This window comes from Labeo rohita, chromosome 24, assembly GCF_022985175.1.
Source record: "Labeo rohita strain BAU-BD-2019 chromosome 24, IGBB_LRoh.1.0, whole genome shotgun sequence".
NCBI classification, from domain to species: Eukaryota; Metazoa; Chordata; class Actinopteri; order Cypriniformes; family Cyprinidae; genus Labeo; species Labeo rohita.
In genome coordinates this window covers 10,538,855-10,554,899 of record NC_066892.1, presented here as the reverse complement: position 1 = coordinate 10,554,899, position 16,045 = coordinate 10,538,855, and the positions used below count along the sequence as shown (strand labels likewise).

The window sequence follows — 16,045 nt, the reverse complement described above, 5'->3', positions numbered from 1 at the left end:
TCAGAACTGAATTTTTGCAGTCACATGATCCTTCAGAAATCATTCTAATATTCTGATTTGCTGCTCAAAACATTTATTATTTTATTTATTTATTTATTTATTTTTATTATTATGTTGAAACCAGCTGAGTAGAATTTTTTCAGGTTTTTTTGATGAATAGAAAGTTTATTCAAGCTCATTATAAATGTCTTTATCATCAGTTTTGATCAATTTAAAGCATTCTTGCTAAATAAAGTATTAAAGTATTAAATTCTGTGTATATATATTTACAGATGGATATACTGTGAGCATAATATACAGATTGCCATTCAGTATATATATATATATATATATATATATATACTGAATGGTATAGTGTATAATGTTACAAAAGCTTTTTATTTCAGATAAATGCTGATCTTTGGATCTTTCTATTCATCAAAGAATCCTGTACTCAGTTGTTTTAATAATAAATGTTTCTTCAACAGCAAATCAGCATATTAGAATGAATTCTGAAAGAACATGTGACACTGAAGACTGGAGTACTGATGCTGAAAATTTAAGTTTGATCACAAGAATAAATTACATTTTAAAATATATTCAAATAGAAAGCAGTTATGTTAAATAGTAAAAATATTTCACATTATCACTGTTTTGCTGTATTGTGGTTCAAATAAATGCAGGCTTGGTGAGCAGAAGGCGCTTCTTTAAAAAAAAGAAAAATCTTACTGTTCAAAAACTTTTGGTAGTGTATGTTAAATTAGCTAGATTGTCAGTAGTAATAATGCATTTGCAAATAAAGAGACTCAAGATCTTTAAAGCTTTTATTTGAAACATTCAAAGACATCTTACAAATATGCAAACAAATCACAAAGCATCAATTTGGTGTTTTAAAAAAGAATACAAATAAGCAAGGGTCCCAGAAGTTCATTAAATATTAATTTTGAAGGGAAATTGTTGGGTGAATTTACAAAGAAAAAGCCAAAACGGGAGAGGTTACAGTATATTCAAGTACACTATTCACCTTTTGTATACTTTGGTGTAATTTTCCCTCCACAAAGATACGAAGAGCTATTTCAGGTGCTCCTCTAGTAGAATATCTCTCCTAGAGATGCTGCAACACACAATCAGATTACATGGGCTAAAAGAATCAGCAAGAAATCATAAGAATAAAAAAAAAAAACCTTTCCTATACAAGTGCTGTCAAACTCCAGAGCTAGGAAATTTCAGCAGCTCTCGAAAATATTGTGAGTGAACCAAGTGAGTTCCTGTGTGCACCTTTCTACAAGTGTGTAAAAAAAACATGTTGTGTCCTGACTATTCTTGGTATACATTGTCACAGGTATTTATTTCTTTCTGTAGTCTCCGTTATAGGCACGGTGGTCGTCCTGGCCAGGATACCGACTACCGTATCCTCTCAGGATATCTTGAAAACTAGTCGCTCCTGGCTCCTGAGAGCCATATCTGGCATATGGATCTCCTTGTCCGCTCATGTAGGGCTCATACTGCTGCTGGTCGTAGCCTGGGGCCTCAGGGTAGGACTCTTCTCTACGCTGAGGGACCTCTTCATGGTGGGATTCCTCCTGGGCTGGCTCCTCTTGAGGTGATGGACTGGCGGGTTGGGCCACCTCAGGGTCGTAGCGGCGCAAACGGCAGTTTCTGTCATACTCCGGGTCGCAGTCGGGATCAGGTTCGATCACTCCATTTCTGGATCCATCAGCATTCAGGTGGGGCTCATAGGCTTCGGTTGGGAGGGACGGCTGTCGGTGCACAGGAGGGCGGTGCTCGTTTTGGGAACCCAGTGGGTAGCACTCTTCATCGTACCCGATGAAGCAGTCATATCCCTCCTTGGTCTTCCCACGGGGTCCCAAAGGGTGTTGAGCTTCCTCTGGTTGGTGCCTTGGAGGCTGGAGTTGTGTAGGTGGGTGTCTTCGCAGGTCAGCCCCAGCAGATGCATCTCGATACATGGTGTAGGGGTCACGACGAGAGCTTGGGGGTACCCGCATGGCACCGGCTTCAGAAGCAGGCTCGTCCTTCAGATTTTCAGGAGCCAAGCTGCCAAACCTCGTAGCTGTCAAAGGGTTGCAGTTATCATCGTACAGAGGATTGCAAGGTCCAGAAGATGGGGCTTCAAGGTTTTGCGAAGATGCCAGAGCAGCAGCATAAGCACAGTATGGGTCAACCCGAGGGTCACAGTGGGGATAACGCATGTAGAGACCGGATGGCGCCTTCTGGGCCATATGGGGGACGCAGTGAGGGTCGGTCTTAGGGTCACAGCCGAGATGAGCGTAGGATGGAGCCATGGCAGCAGCGGGCTTGTATCCATAAGCAGCACGGAGGTGATACTGAAGACACTCGACATCTTCTGCATCGCAGATGCGCAACAGCTCAGCCCTTTGCTCGGCTGACAGGAAGGGTTGCACCAATGGAGAGTAGTAGTAGTAACCAGAACGTGGGTCCTTCACCACAGGGGTGTGGATGTAGGCTGGGGCTTTGACTGGGGCAGGTGCAGGAGCTTTGACAGCGACTGGAGCCGGAGTCATGTATGGGTAATATGAGTATCCCTTTGAGTACAAGCAGTATGGGTCTCTATAAGGGTCGCAGGACTTGACTGGCGCAGGCGCTGGTGCCTCAGCTTTGGGTTTGGGTCTGCTAGTGTACGAGGCCACACAGTTTGGGTCACCAGACTCAGCACAAGATTTGTAGATGTCGCTAAGGTGCTGCAGGTACAGCTTGTAGGAGCTACGTGCCTCAGCCCGATTCTTGTTCTGCAAGTATGCAAGATAGACGCGATCCAGCTCAGCAACCTGAAAGGTAACAACGAATGATTTTGATTCAGTACTTGGATTATACAACCAATACAAAACACTTAAGTAACCTTTATCATCCTCAAGTTCATAACTAGTAATTCCCTGGTTTGAAGGGATAGTTCACACAAAAATGAAAAATCAGGTGTTAATTACTTACCCTCATGTTGTTACAAACCCGTAAGACCTTCGTTCATCTTTGGAACACAAATGAAGATATTTTTGATGAAATCTGAGAGCTTTCTGACCCTAGACAGCAATGCAACTGACACGTTTGAGGCCCGAAAGGTAGTAAGGACATCGTTAAAATAGTCCATGTGACACGTGTACCTCATTACAGTAGTCTTTACTACCTTTCTAGGCCTTGAACGTGGTAGTTGTGTTGCTGTCTATGCAGGGTCAGAAAGCCCTCAGATTTCATCAAAAATATCTTAATTTGTGTTCTGAAGATGAACGAAGGTCATATGGGTTTGAAACAACATGAGGGTGAGTAATTAATGACAGAATTTTCATTTTTGGGTGAACTATCCCTTTAAGATTAACCTTTGGAAAAGCTATGTTCTGTTTAGTTCATAATACGCTGTACTCACTCCCTCTTGGTTCCCATTGTCTGTGAAGTATTTGTACCAGTTCCAGAAGTCAGAGTGCTGTTTGTACCAACTGATGTTTCTCCTGTTGCGGATTAGTTTCATTGGACCTGCTTCAGCGCCTGCCTTTTCATCATTTCCATCTGGGAGAAACACTGCGTATTACTTCATTATATAGTAGCTATACAACAGGTACAGTTGAAGTCAAAAGTTTACTTTGCAGAATCTGCAAAATGTTAATTATTTTAACAAAATAACAGGGACCATGCAAAATGTCAGTTATTTTTTATTACTGACCTGAATAAGATATTTCACATAAAAGACGTTTACATATAATCTACAAGAGAAAATAATAGCTGAATTTCTAAAAATTACCCTGTTTAAAAGTTTACATACACTTGATTCTTAATACTGTTTTTACCTGAATGATCCACAGCTTTTTGGTTTGTTTTGTTTAGTGATAGTTGTTCTTGAGTCCCTTGTTTGTCCTGAACAGTTAAACTGCCCGCTGTTCTTCAGAAAAATCCTTCAGGTCCCACAAATTCTTCTGTTTTTCAGCATTTTTGTGCATTTGAACCCTTTCCAACAATGACTGTATAATTTTAAGATCCATCCTTTCACACTGAGGACAACTGAGGGACTCATATGCAACTATTACAGAAGGTTCAAACACTCACTGATGCTCCATAAGGAAAAACGATACATTAAGGGGTGAAAACTTTTGGAATTTGGAGATCAGGGTAAATTTAACTTATTTTGTCTTCTGGGAATCATGTAAGTATCTTCTGTAGCTTCTGAAGGGCAGTACTAAATTTAAAAATATGATAGACAAAATAAGAAAAACATACATCTTCATTCTTTTCAAAAGTTTTCACCCCCGGCTCTTAATGCATTGTTTTTCCTTCTGGAGCATCAGTTTGAGCGTTTGAACTTTCTGTAATAGTTGCATATGAGTCCCTCAATTGTCTTAAGTGTGAAAAGATGGATCTTAAAATCATACAGTCATTGCTGGAAAGGGTTCAAATACACAAAAAATGCTAAAAAACAAAAGAATTTGTGGGACCTGAAGAACTTTTCTGAAGAACAGTTTAACTGTTCAGGACAAACACGGGACTCTTGAACAACTATCAGTAAAAAAAAAAAAAAACAGCTGTGAATCATTCAGGTAACAACACAGTATTAAGAATCAAGTGTATGTTTTGAATGGGGTCATTTTTGTAAATTCAACTATTATTTTCTCTTGTGGACTATATGTAAACGTCTTTTATGTGAAATATCTTATTCAGGTCAGTACTAAATAAAAAATAACTTGCATTTTGATATGATCCTTCTTATTTTGGTAAAATAATTAACATTTTGCAGATTCTGCAAGGTGTATGTAAACTTTTGATTACACATGTATAAAGAAGCTGACAGAACAAGAGAACAAGCCATACTTACCATCTCCTTTTAAACGCTGGGTCACAGGGCCAGCCAACAGTAACTCTGTTTGAGAAGACGAGTAGAGGGGAAAAAAATTAGGGGGTCCAAGTCTCAACCAGATGTTGCATTTTGTCAAAGACAGAGCAGAAAATGCTTACAGACAGTAAAGGTCCAATGAGCTGAGGGTAGCAGGATGCAGTTTTACAAGTTTTGTGGGGGGGAGGGAAGGTTGCAATATACAGGCTATTGTAGGAAATTAATCTTCAGACAGCACACATCAGCACTTTGATGCCTGGCAGCAGGGGGCCACAGTAACTGAGCTCGTCTACAAGCAAAAGCTATAAAATCTACAAAGGGAAGGAGCCTCTGTAACTACAGGTGAATCTAATTATCCTTGCATCAGAAAAAAATGTATGAACTGACACTTTTTCTGTCTTATCTCTTTGAAGGTGGCATTCGTCTCTGCTGGAACGGGGACGAGTGGATCATGGTCTTTTCTGTGATGTAAATGAACGGAAGATCTCGGTGTCTTGTGTGAGGGAGGTAAAGGAAATGTTGCTCTTTCAGAGTATCAGCAAGTTTATTTTTTATGAGCTCGTAAACTGCAGCCACATCTGGAAACCTGGTGCACTTGAGTTTTGCTGACTACAGTTAATCATTTTACCAGTTGCAGAGCAAAAAGCAAAGACCTGGCACTCAGAAACTTGATACCCCCTTGTTTGCTACAGGGCTTTCACTGAGAAGATACAAAGTCATTGAGTCAGGTAGCTTCTATCTGATCTGGCATTTTATCATAAAACTACTAAAAATAAAGATACCTACCTAAATTGTTTACAAAATAGTTCAAACTGTGAGGAAAACCAAAGAACAGTTTTGTAATATTAAAAAACTATCATTTAAAAGTCTCACCTGGTAATAATAATGTTGCTAGCAGCAACACATGGAAGACGGAACCGGCCATTCTTAACCTTCCTGATTCCTTTGGATAAACAAAATCATTTATAGCATTTAAATTTGTATTTTCATATTCATACTTTAACATGATGAACCTCTATTTCAAGATGATAACAACAGTAGCAAATGAGAATCGTTATAAGATTTCATATATATCTAAATTTTGCAATATTTGAACTGATATTTGAGAGGAAGAATTGATCAAATAAGAAAGAACTCTGCAAGTAGTACAAGCAACTTAGCTTTACACTACCTGTCAAACGTTTTTGAACAGTAAGATCAATGTATTTTTTTAAAAGTATCTTCTGCTCACCAAGCCTGCATTTATTTGATCCAGAACACAGCAAAAACAGTAAAATTCTGAAATATTTTTACTATTTAAAATAACTGTTTTCTATTTGAATATATTTTAAAATGTAATTTATTCCTGTGATTTCAAAGCTGAATTTGAAGCATCATCACTCCACTCACATGATGCTTCAAAAATCATTCTAACATTCTGATTGGCTGCTCAAATACATTTATTATCATTATGATGTTGAAAACAGCTCAGTATAATTTTTGCAGGTTTCTTTGATGAATAGAAAGTTCAAAAGAACAGCATTTATCTGAAATAGAAATTTTTGTAACATTATAAATGTCTTTATCATCGCTTCTGATCAATTTAAAGCATCCTTGCTAAATAAAAGTATTAATTTCTATGCTTTCTTTCCCCACCAAAAAAGCAAATCCATATCAGAATGATTTTTGAAGGATCATGTGACACTGAAGACTGGAGTAATGATGCTGAAAATTCAGTTTTGATCACAGGAATAAATTGCATTTTAAAATATATTCAAATTGAAAGCAGTTATTTTAAATAGTACAAATATTTCACAATATTACTGCTTTTGCTGTAATTTGGATCAAATAAATTCGGGCTTGGTGAGCAGAAGAGACGTCTTTAAAAAAAACATTAAAAATCTTACTGTGCAAAAACTTTTGACCGGTAGTGTATATGTTTGATTACCTGCAAATTATTGTTTTTTATATGCTACAAATGCCTGTATACATAGTAACACATAATTTACACAATTCACAGGTAATTTTTTTTTTTTTCAGTATTTCAACTTTTTCATACAAAATATATTTTAAATGTAGAACAATCAAAAAATTATCTTACGATCATTTAACTGTGCAAAAGTGTTAACATTGTAACATTTGGGGAGTGTCTCCATATTTTTAAATGCAATTATAAGGGTTTTTGAAATGTGTATTTGCTTTATAATCAGACAAATGAAAGCACATACAGAGCTTTGAGCTGTGTCTTACCTGTGTTAGGATGTGATGATGTGATCCGCTGAGGAGAGGCCTTGATGTTCAGCTCTACAGCTGAGCGACTGGAGGAGAAAGGTGAGCCAAACCCCTCGTGTACTACAGTCTCAACACACCCCTGTACACCGACTGGGCCACCGTTGAGAACCACAATTTAAACCCAACCTTGATAATTAAAAACAAAAAGGTGCATCCCACAGGGCTGACTACATGTTGCTTCCAACTCTATGATTGGCCTTCTCTGGGCCAGCAAGTCAACCAATCAGATGTTGCAATTATAGACAGAAACAGGAGGAGAGAAAAGAACATCAAGTGTTTTGTGTTTAGAACGTAAAGAAAAAATGCTGAAGGACAAAAAAACAGGACTAGTCTAGATTAGTTTGGATTAGTTTTCAAAGGAATTGTTCACTCAAAAATGAAAATTTCAGAGGTCACCCAAAATGTTGATAAATTTCTTCTTCAGAAGATTTAAGGAGATTTAGCATTACATCACTTGCTCACCAATGAATCCTTTGCAGTGAATGGGTGCTGTCAGAATGAGAGTCCAAACAGCTGATTAAAGCATTACGATAATCCACAAGTAATTTAATTAATGCACAAGCTGCATGGTTGTGATAAACAAATCCATCAAGACGTTTTTAACCATTGTTTTAAATTAAAATCCTCTTTCCATAATATTGCTTTCTTCAGCTAAAAGTCATTTTGTCTGAATCAGGAGAGAAATATGCACAGATCAAGTACTGTTTACAAGTGAAAACCATCCAAAACAATTCTAAACAAATATTTTGTGCATTTTGATGTGAGAGGACAACAGGGGATGGACTTTTCACTGGAGGAAGTGTTATTATGAATAATAGGCTTTTTTGATTTTGTCCAGAAACAAGTTAAAATGTCTTAATGATTAATTTGTTTCATACAAATGTGCAGCTTTTCACTTCACAAGACTTCAATTGATAGACTAGAGTCGTAAGGATTGCTTGTTGATTATTGTAATGTTTTTATCAGCTGTTTGGACTCTCATTCTGACGGCACCCATTCACTGTAGAGGATCTGTTGGTGAGCAAGTGATGCAATGCTAAATTTCTCATGCTAAACCTCTACAAACCTGTTCCAAAATTAAGAAACAAACTCATCTACATCTTGGATGGCCTTAGAGTGAGCATGTTCAGCAAATTTTTATTTTTGAGTAGACAATTTCTTAAAATACAGTTCAAGTCAAAAGTTTACATACACCTTGCAGAATCTGCAAAAAATGTTACCATAACAAGAGGGTTCATACAAAATGCATGTTATTGTTTATTTAGTACTGACCTGAATAAGATATTTCACATAAAAGGCGTTTACATATAGTCCACAAAAGAAAATAATAGTTGAATTTATAAAAATGACCCCGTTCAAAAGTTTACATACGCTTGATTCTTAATACCGTGTTGTTACATGAATGATCCACAGCTGTGTTTTTTTTGTTTTGTTTGTTTGTTTTGTTCATGAGTCCATTGTTTGCCCTGAACAGTTAAACTACCCACTGTTCTTCAGAAAAATCCTTCAGGTTCCACATTTTTGTGCATTTGAACCCTTTCCAGCAATGACTGTATGATTTTAAGATCCATCTTTTCACACTGAGGACAACTGAGGGACTCAAATGCAACTATTACAGAAGGTTCAAACACTCACTGATGCTCCAGAAGGAAAAATGATGCATTAAGAGCCAGGGGGTGAAAACTTTTGGATTGCTAAATTTATCTTATTTTGTCTTCTGGGAAACATGTATCTTCTGTAGCTTCTGAAGGGCAGTACTAAATGAAAAAAAAAATATGATGTTTAGGCAAAATATAAAAAATGTACACATCTTCATTCTATTCAAAAGTTTTCACCCCCTAACTCTTAATGCATCGTTTTTCCTTCTGGAGCATCAGAAAGCATTTGAACCTTCTGTAATAGTTGCATATGAATCCCTCAGTGGACCTCATTGTGAAAAGATGGATCTCAAATACACAAAAATGCTGAAAAAACAAAGAATCTGTGGGACTTTTCTGAAGAACAGCAGGCCGTTAAACTATTCAGGACAAACAATGAACCATCACTAAACAAACAAAAACACAGCTGTGGATCATTCAGGTAATACATTATGAAGAATCAAGCGTATGTAAAAACTTTTGAACAGGGTCATTTTTATACATTCAACTATTGTTTTCTGCAGTGGACTATATGTAAACATCTTTTTTGTGAAATGTCTTATTCAGGTCAGTACTAAATAAAAAGCAACATGCATTTTGTATGACCCCTATTATTTTAGTAAAATAATCAACATTTTGCAGATTCTGCAAGGTGTGTGTAAACTTTTGACTTCAACCGTATGCTTGTAGGTTACCTTTAAGTCTACATAACTACACAACTTCAGCATTGCCATCAGCAGCTGGGAATGTACTATACGTGTCTTTACATTGCTGAGTAAATGGGGGAGGACGTGCCCATAAAGGTTTGGTCCGGACCCTCTAAATTCAAGTGGTGCTTGTTCTTCAGCTAACAGAATAACAGATTAAACAATTCTACCGAATGTTGCGTAACAGACTAAATGCACTGAACCATCAACTGCAGCAAACAGGGCAAAGCCCTCATGGGGAATTTTATCATATGCACATCTGCCAAACACCAGCTCAATCCATCATCTCACAATTAACTGCTCACAATGGCATTACGAGTGATCGTTCATAATTAAAAGCCTGTTTGTGATGCAGCAATGCAGATTAGAAATTAATGCATGTCTTTTTTAATTATCTGACTATCTGAATGATAACAGATTATGATGTCTGTTCAGATATATTCGGAAGGAAAAATATTTTAATGTCAATGCCAGAGCGTAAAACATCTGTGCTTTATGTTAACAGTGAATCGCACATGTAATTATGCAGCCTTACAGGTGTCCAGGAATGTGCAAAAACCTACAATCAGGGCTAGAAACAGATTTCAGCCTAGGGAGAAAACGTTTATAATAATTTTAACTTTTGACTCGGAATGTCTGTGGAAACATCTGGAAAAAGGAAGACTTTATATTGCACAAAAGTTTATTATTCAACTGAGAGTTAACAATGCAACATCACTTTAAAAGTGAAGAAACAAAATACTTAAATGTACAACATTTTATACAATAGAGAAATCCTATTCGTCCTCTTCATCACTGAATATCATCGTCGTCAAATAGATCCTCAAAATCTGTGGAGAAAAAGAACCAGAATATGTCAAATTTGCACAAATGCTTCATCTATGACATGCTGTTCTCAGTAAAAAAATGAGAGTATGAGCTCTTATCGGGGTCTCTGGGTTATTTTCCGTAAGCTTTTTAAAAGGGCCCCCTGATAAAACCGCCCTTGTGACACGTGTTCAGCTACTTCAAGCGCTGCAGATGGATACGGAGCCTTTAAAGAGGGAAGACCTGCTGCGCTGGAGCCAATGAAGCCCAATAAAGCGCTTTACATGGGCTCAGCTTCAAACCTCCTTTACTCTTTAACTGCCTGTTTTTAGGTCATCCTGTGCCAAGCTCAAACTAGCTTTACTATCACAATATATAGGAGACGGAAAAGTGTAAAGAAAATTGTGAAGTATGCATGCTAAAGCACTTTGGAATAGTCCGTCACCAAGCAAACAAATGAAAATAGCAACTTAATGGAAAGACGTTGAACATCAAAAGTTTGGAATGATTAGGATTTTTAATGTTTTTTAAAGAAGTCTCTTATGCTCCCTAAAGCTGCATTTATTTCATAAAGAACAATTACGTAAAAACAGTAACATTGTGAAATATTTTTTTTACAATGTAAAATAATTGTTTTCTATTTGAACATATTTTAAAATGTAATTTATTTCTGATGCAAAGCTGAATTTTCAGCATCATTACTCCAGTCTTCAGTGTCACGTGATCCTTCAGAAATCATTCTAATATGCTGATTTGGTGCTCAGGAAACATTTATTATTATGAGTGTTGAAAACAGTTGTGCTGCTTTGTATTTTTGTGGAAACTGTGATTTCCATTTCAAAGTTTGGAGCAAATAACATATTTATGAATTGAATTCTTTATGAATAAGAAAGCTATAGGTACCACGAAAATTTTTTTTTTTGGCTGAAAGAAACATTTTGCATTTAGTGAACAGGTATATTCATGTTAATTAAAGTTTTTAGTGTGTTTTAATTTGATTTATTATTTTATTTTAAATCTAGCATTTTAATGTTTTTTTTTTTATTAATATATTTATGTATTTATTTATTACAGTTTTTTTTGTATCTAGCATATTTTATTTAGTTTTTTAAATTTTATATTTAATTTAGTTTATTTAGTTCATTTATGGGCTTTTTTGTGAATTTAGTTTGTTTTAATTTATTTTTTAATTTATTTTTTAGTTTTAGTTTTTAGAGCTTTTTTCTAGTATTATTTTATTATTTTATTTTGCTTTTAATTTAGTTTGTGTTAATTTATTTTAATAAAATATTTAATTAGATTTATTATTTCATTTATTTTTTTAAGATTATTTTTATTTTAACAGCAGTTTTATTATTTTAGTTTGTTATTTTATTTTGGATTTAATTTTTAAGTTATATTTGTGGGCTTTTTTATCAAATTAGTTTTTAAAATTTATTTTATTTTTCAGTTTTAATTTTTTACAGTTTTGTGTCTAGTATTGTTTTGTTTTATTTTACTTTTAATTTAGTTAGTTTTGGTTTAATTTTTTTTTTCCAGTTTTGTGTCTAGCATGTTATTTTTTTTTATTTATTTGTTTGTATATTTATTTATTATTTTAATTTTTACAGCTGAAATGTCAAGTGATACGCTGGCAGATCCTATATCTTTGAAAGCAGTTGTGGTGTAAAACTATTCAAAAAAAAAAGAAAAAAATCAATACTTTTATAGCAGGTATGCATTAAATTGGTCAAAAGTGACTGTAAAGACATTTCCACTGTACAAAATGTTTTTATTTTTTTTCTTTCTATTCATCAAAGAATCTTTCAACTGCTGAACTACTGTTTTCAACACTGATAAGAATGTTTCTTGAGCGTCAAATCAGCATATTAGTATGATTTCTGAAGGATCATTTGACACTGAATACTGGAGTAATGATGATGAAAATTCAGCTTTGCCATCACAGGAATAAATCACATTTTAAAATATATATAATTAAAAAAAAAAAAAAAGTTGTTTAAAATTATTTTTTAAAAAGTATTACTGGTTTTACTGTTTTTATTTTTTTAATAAATATTTTAAAAAAAATTTAAGATTGGTGAGTATAAAAGACTTATTTTTAAAAAAATCTTAATTATTCCAGTTATACTCGATTCTTACGTATTCCATAATTTCAACATATAAAGACATTTCCAGTCTCAAAACGTAAATAAATCTTGAAAAGTCAGTGAAATTTGCCAGAAAATTTAATGAAAATTATGCTTAGTTAAAAAAAATATAGTAATGACAAACCATTGGAAAGGTCAAGGAACGTATCTGATCGACCTACTGTACTGTATGAAATAATTTGTGATTCTCACCATTGAAAAAGTCTGAATGTACAGCCTTCTCATTGGCGGCCAGATCCATCAGCAATCCAGTGCTGCCCCCTGCCTGTCAACACACAACACTACAGCATTACTACAGCACCATTATAACAGCTTAACAGCCCTGTCAGGACACTCATTACTCATTCCTTTAAGCGAATAAGATCATACAACTTTTGAATAAATAATACGCCATAAACATTTACAAAACATTAAATAAACACTAATATGACAGTATGTAACCTACGTCTGAGAAAAATGGACTTTTCCACTGTGCAGAGGGAAGATTAATAGTTACAGTGGTTAACGTAACGCTGTGGTTTATACAGATTTAACTTACTTGAAATAATACATAAATCAATTCGTTTACATATATTTGATATTTACAGTGTATGTAAACTTATAGTTACACATTATCAAATGGCTTAAAACAGACTATCGTACAGAAACATGTAAACACCAACCTCATCAAGGTCCACATACGGACCAGCTCCTTCGGGAAACATTTCATCAACTGCTGGCTTCATAACTTAAGCGTGAGTACTTATAAATCAGCGATAAACAAATGTTAAAATGATGTATTTTTCAGCTCACTGTCACCAAAACAAACACTTCAACGCTTCGCTCTCTTTCCGGTGCTGTTTCGATTCGCGAAGTTCGATTCGTGAATGAATTGTTCATTTAAGTCGAATCTTCTAAATGAACCTATTTCCACGCTGGATTTCATAGATGCTCGCTTTCTTAATCTAAAACAGAAATATAAATAAAACCTACTTCAAACACGTATTTATCCGAAACGTACATGATTTTTTTTTTTATATGTATTTTATAAGGACTTGAATACATTTTAAAATTAGCTGAATTGTGGCTGGAATTGCACATAAAAACAACTATATTAATTAATTACCTGAACAACAACAACCATATTAATAATAAACAGTATTAAACATGAGGTTATTTAAATGTTTCAAACATGAAATGCACCGTGATGTCATAAGCCGCTACGAACCGGTTCTTTTTAGTGATCTGCTCGAAGGAATCGATTCGCGGAATTGCAACAGGCTTCACATCACTGGTGGTGTTACGTCAAAATGTAACCGGGTGGAAAACGGGTCCCACTGGCTCGGTTGGCGAACTGGTCCTCACGGTTTATTGCAGTGATAGTATTAAAATAACTGATGTGCATCAGTATGACACTTTATTGTTTTATTTCTTACATTTTCTATATTTGCAACTGCAATAATCGTATAATACATCACTATCATGCACTCTGAAGCTGTTAATCACATTACAATGAAACATTAATTCTTATTCCTATATGCAATTTTAGTAGTAATAGGCTAGATTTAACGATATGGCACAAGACTCATTATTACAGGATTATAAATGCTAATATTATGCATAAGTGATGAACTAATGACATCCACTTAGTGTTCATGTTGCTCTGCCACTTCATAACCCAGCGTGTCTCCCAGATGCTGATGGGCGAAGAATGTTCTGGCCATTTCATTGATCCGGTCGTAGGCCCCAATGCTGCGGAAGTATTCCACATAGTTCCAGAAATCTGAAGTGGAATAAGACCAGTAGGGCACAGCCGGGGGCTGTTCATAGGGCACTACATTTGAGAGAGAAAAATAGAGCTTGTGTATTCCTGCTGAGTTCTTGCATTCCAGAATTCCTGATGTGTAACTGCAGAAGTTAAGTCTAAATGTGGCTCTTTGTGTCTTCAGGCAAACATAACAATACAGTTAGTGAATATAATTATAAAACAGGCACCAATAGTTTAATTATTTGTTCAAATAAAAGCCTCATTGTGCATTTAGGATTTTGAAATGTTACTATATATATGTGCAGGCTAAAGGTGTGTAAACAAAATTGTAAATAGTATGTTTACCCCCTTCACGAATGAATCTGGCACCTGTGGAAGAGGAGAGAGTAGAGGAAGAGTGAATGAAATCTGAAATCCTCCCTTACAAAGAGCTGATTCATGCATGAGAGCTGAGGATCTCCCAAGGGATTCAAGAAACGTGTGAGTTTCCTCCGCAAATATTATTCTTAACTATGTGCACACTTGTCCTGATGAACACAGCTCAAGTCTTTAATGCTTATTAATGTTATTAATGTGGCATTTCACTGTTGTCCTTTCCACATAGTTCCAGTTTGTATATTTGACAAACATTTCTATAATGACCTATAATACAGCTTAAAATACAGCAATTTTTATATTCTAAGAATGATTTTGAAGTATAGGTTTTAAAGTAAATATCCAAAGTGCCCAAAGATGATAATAATAGTAGTATGAGTAATATACACTTACCACTGAGATTATTAGCAAGAAAACATAGCATGAAAACTCCCAAAACAATACTCCACTTCATCATTCCCTGAAAATTAAGACAAATTAAAAAATGAAAATAAGCAAGATTGTAAAAATAAGAAACTGTTTACTATTCTATGTTGATGCATCCTTCATTATTTGTTTTTTATAATTAGGTCATATAACAAGGTTATGTAGGTTGCTAACTGTTTTGTAAATGAACAACATTACCTTGTTTGCAGCAGTGATTGCACAAGTGATCCGTCCGTTTCTGAGAGCAAAAAAGATGTTGTGTGTCACAGGTTCTGCACAGACCGAACCCCAAGTTCAGGAAATTTTTGTCCCCTCCCAAACTAGATCTGCATCATTGAAACCCACCTCAGGGCTGTATATGATACAGTATGTGTTTTAAATCAAGTTGTTTTATGCATCATTCCATATAAACATGAACATAAAATTAAAGTATTACTTACATTCCAAGAACATAATTCTATTTTTAATAGAATTCTAAATACATTTTTATCAACATAAAGCATTCAAAAAGACATAGAAAACAATTTTGAGGACCAATGCATATCACAAATTATGCAGAACAGACATGACTTCAGTATACAGTTGAGGTCAAAAGTTTACACACACCTTGCAGAATCTGCAAAATGTTAATTATTTTACCAAAATAAGAAGGATCATACAAAATGCATGTTGTTTTTTTTATTTAGTACTGGCCTGAATAAGATATTTCACAGAAAAGACATTTAAATATAGTCCACAAAAGAACATAATAGTTGATTTTATAAAAATGACAGTTTTTTTGTTTAGTGATAGTTGTTTATGAGTCCCTCATTTGTCCTGAACAGTTAAACTGCCCACTGCTCTTCAGAAAAGTCCTTCAGGTCCCACAAATTCTTTGGTTTTTCAGCATTTTTGTGTATTTGAACCATTTCCAACAGTGACTGTATGATTTTAAGATCCATGTTTCACACTGAGGACAACTGAGGGACTCAAATGCAACTATTACAGAAAGTTCAAACAAATTAATGCATTAAGAGCCGGGGGGTGAAAACTTTTTTAATTCGAAGATCAGGATAAATGTAACTTATTTTGTCTTCTGGGAAAAATGTAAGTACATT

General features: G+C 35.0%; 3 protein-coding genes across 3 annotated transcripts; all 3 read right to left on the bottom strand.

Moving 5' to 3' along the window:
• Positions 1-1,128: 1,128 nt before the first annotated feature.
• Positions 1,129-7,106, bottom strand: and1 (actinodin1). Its single transcript, XM_051098899.1, has 5 exons — positions 7,061-7,106; positions 5,705-5,774; positions 4,814-4,858; positions 3,377-3,516; positions 1,129-2,786 (listed from the first exon to the last, which is right to left on the bottom strand). Exons 2-5 carry the CDS (start codon positions 5,754-5,756, stop codon positions 1,326-1,328), a joined length of 1,698 nt encoding a protein of 565 aa, XP_050954856.1. The 5' UTR covers positions 5,757-5,774; positions 7,061-7,106; the 3' UTR covers positions 1,129-1,325.
• Positions 7,107-10,104: 2,998 nt separating this feature from the next.
• On the bottom strand, positions 10,105-13,252 carry cops9 (COP9 signalosome subunit 9). Its single transcript, XM_051098496.1, has 3 exons — positions 13,063-13,252; positions 12,593-12,665; positions 10,105-10,276 (listed from the first exon to the last, which is right to left on the bottom strand). The coding sequence occupies exons 1-3, from the start codon at positions 13,123-13,125 to the stop codon at positions 10,239-10,241; spliced, it is 174 nt and encodes a 57-aa protein (XP_050954453.1). The 5' UTR covers positions 13,126-13,252; the 3' UTR covers positions 10,105-10,238.
• A 546-nt stretch (positions 13,253-13,798) lies between these two features.
• otos (otospiralin) lies at positions 13,799-15,251 on the bottom strand. Its single transcript, XM_051098689.1, has 4 exons — positions 15,147-15,251; positions 14,916-14,982; positions 14,493-14,516; positions 13,799-14,213 (listed from the first exon to the last, which is right to left on the bottom strand). Exons 2-4 carry the CDS (start codon positions 14,977-14,979, stop codon positions 14,026-14,028), a joined length of 276 nt encoding a protein of 91 aa, XP_050954646.1. The 5' UTR covers positions 14,980-14,982; positions 15,147-15,251; the 3' UTR covers positions 13,799-14,025.
• Between the last annotated feature and the right edge of the window lie 794 nt (positions 15,252-16,045).

Excerpts from the sequence above, each read along its gene's own strand:
- otos (XM_051098689.1), bottom strand. The coding sequence starts at position 14,979 with ATGATGAAGTGGAGTATTGTTTTGGGAGTTTTCATGCTATGTTTTCTT. Across the intron at positions 14,517-14,915 it reads TCTTGCTAATAATCTCAGTG|GTGCCAGATTCATTCGTGAA; the intron begins GTAAGTGTATAT and ends CCTCTTCCACAG. Across the intron at positions 14,214-14,492 it reads CAGATTCATTCGTGAAGGGG|TGCCCTATGAACAGCCCCCG; the intron begins GTAAACATACTA and ends TCTCAAATGTAG.
- cops9 (XM_051098496.1), bottom strand. The coding sequence starts at position 13,125 with ATGAAGCCAGCAGTTGATGAAATGTTTCCCGAAGGAGCTGGTCCGTAT. Across the intron at positions 12,666-13,062 it reads CGTATGTGGACCTTGATGAG|GCAGGGGGCAGCACTGGATT; the intron begins GTTGGTGTTTAC and ends GTGTGTTGACAG. Across the intron at positions 10,277-12,592 it reads ACATTCAGACTTTTTCAATG|ATTTTGAGGATCTATTTGAC; the intron begins GTGAGAATCACA and ends TTTTCTCCACAG.
- and1 (XM_051098899.1), bottom strand. The coding sequence starts at position 5,756 with ATGGCCGGTTCCGTCTTCCATGTGTTGCTGCTAGCAACATTATTATTA. Across the intron at positions 4,859-5,704 it reads AGCAACATTATTATTACCAG|AGTTACTGTTGGCTGGCCCT; the intron begins GTGAGACTTTTA and ends CTTCTCAAACAG. Across the intron at positions 3,517-4,813 it reads CCAGCGTTTAAAAGGAGATG|ATGGAAATGATGAAAAGGCA; the intron begins GTAAGTATGGCT and ends TGTTTCTCCCAG.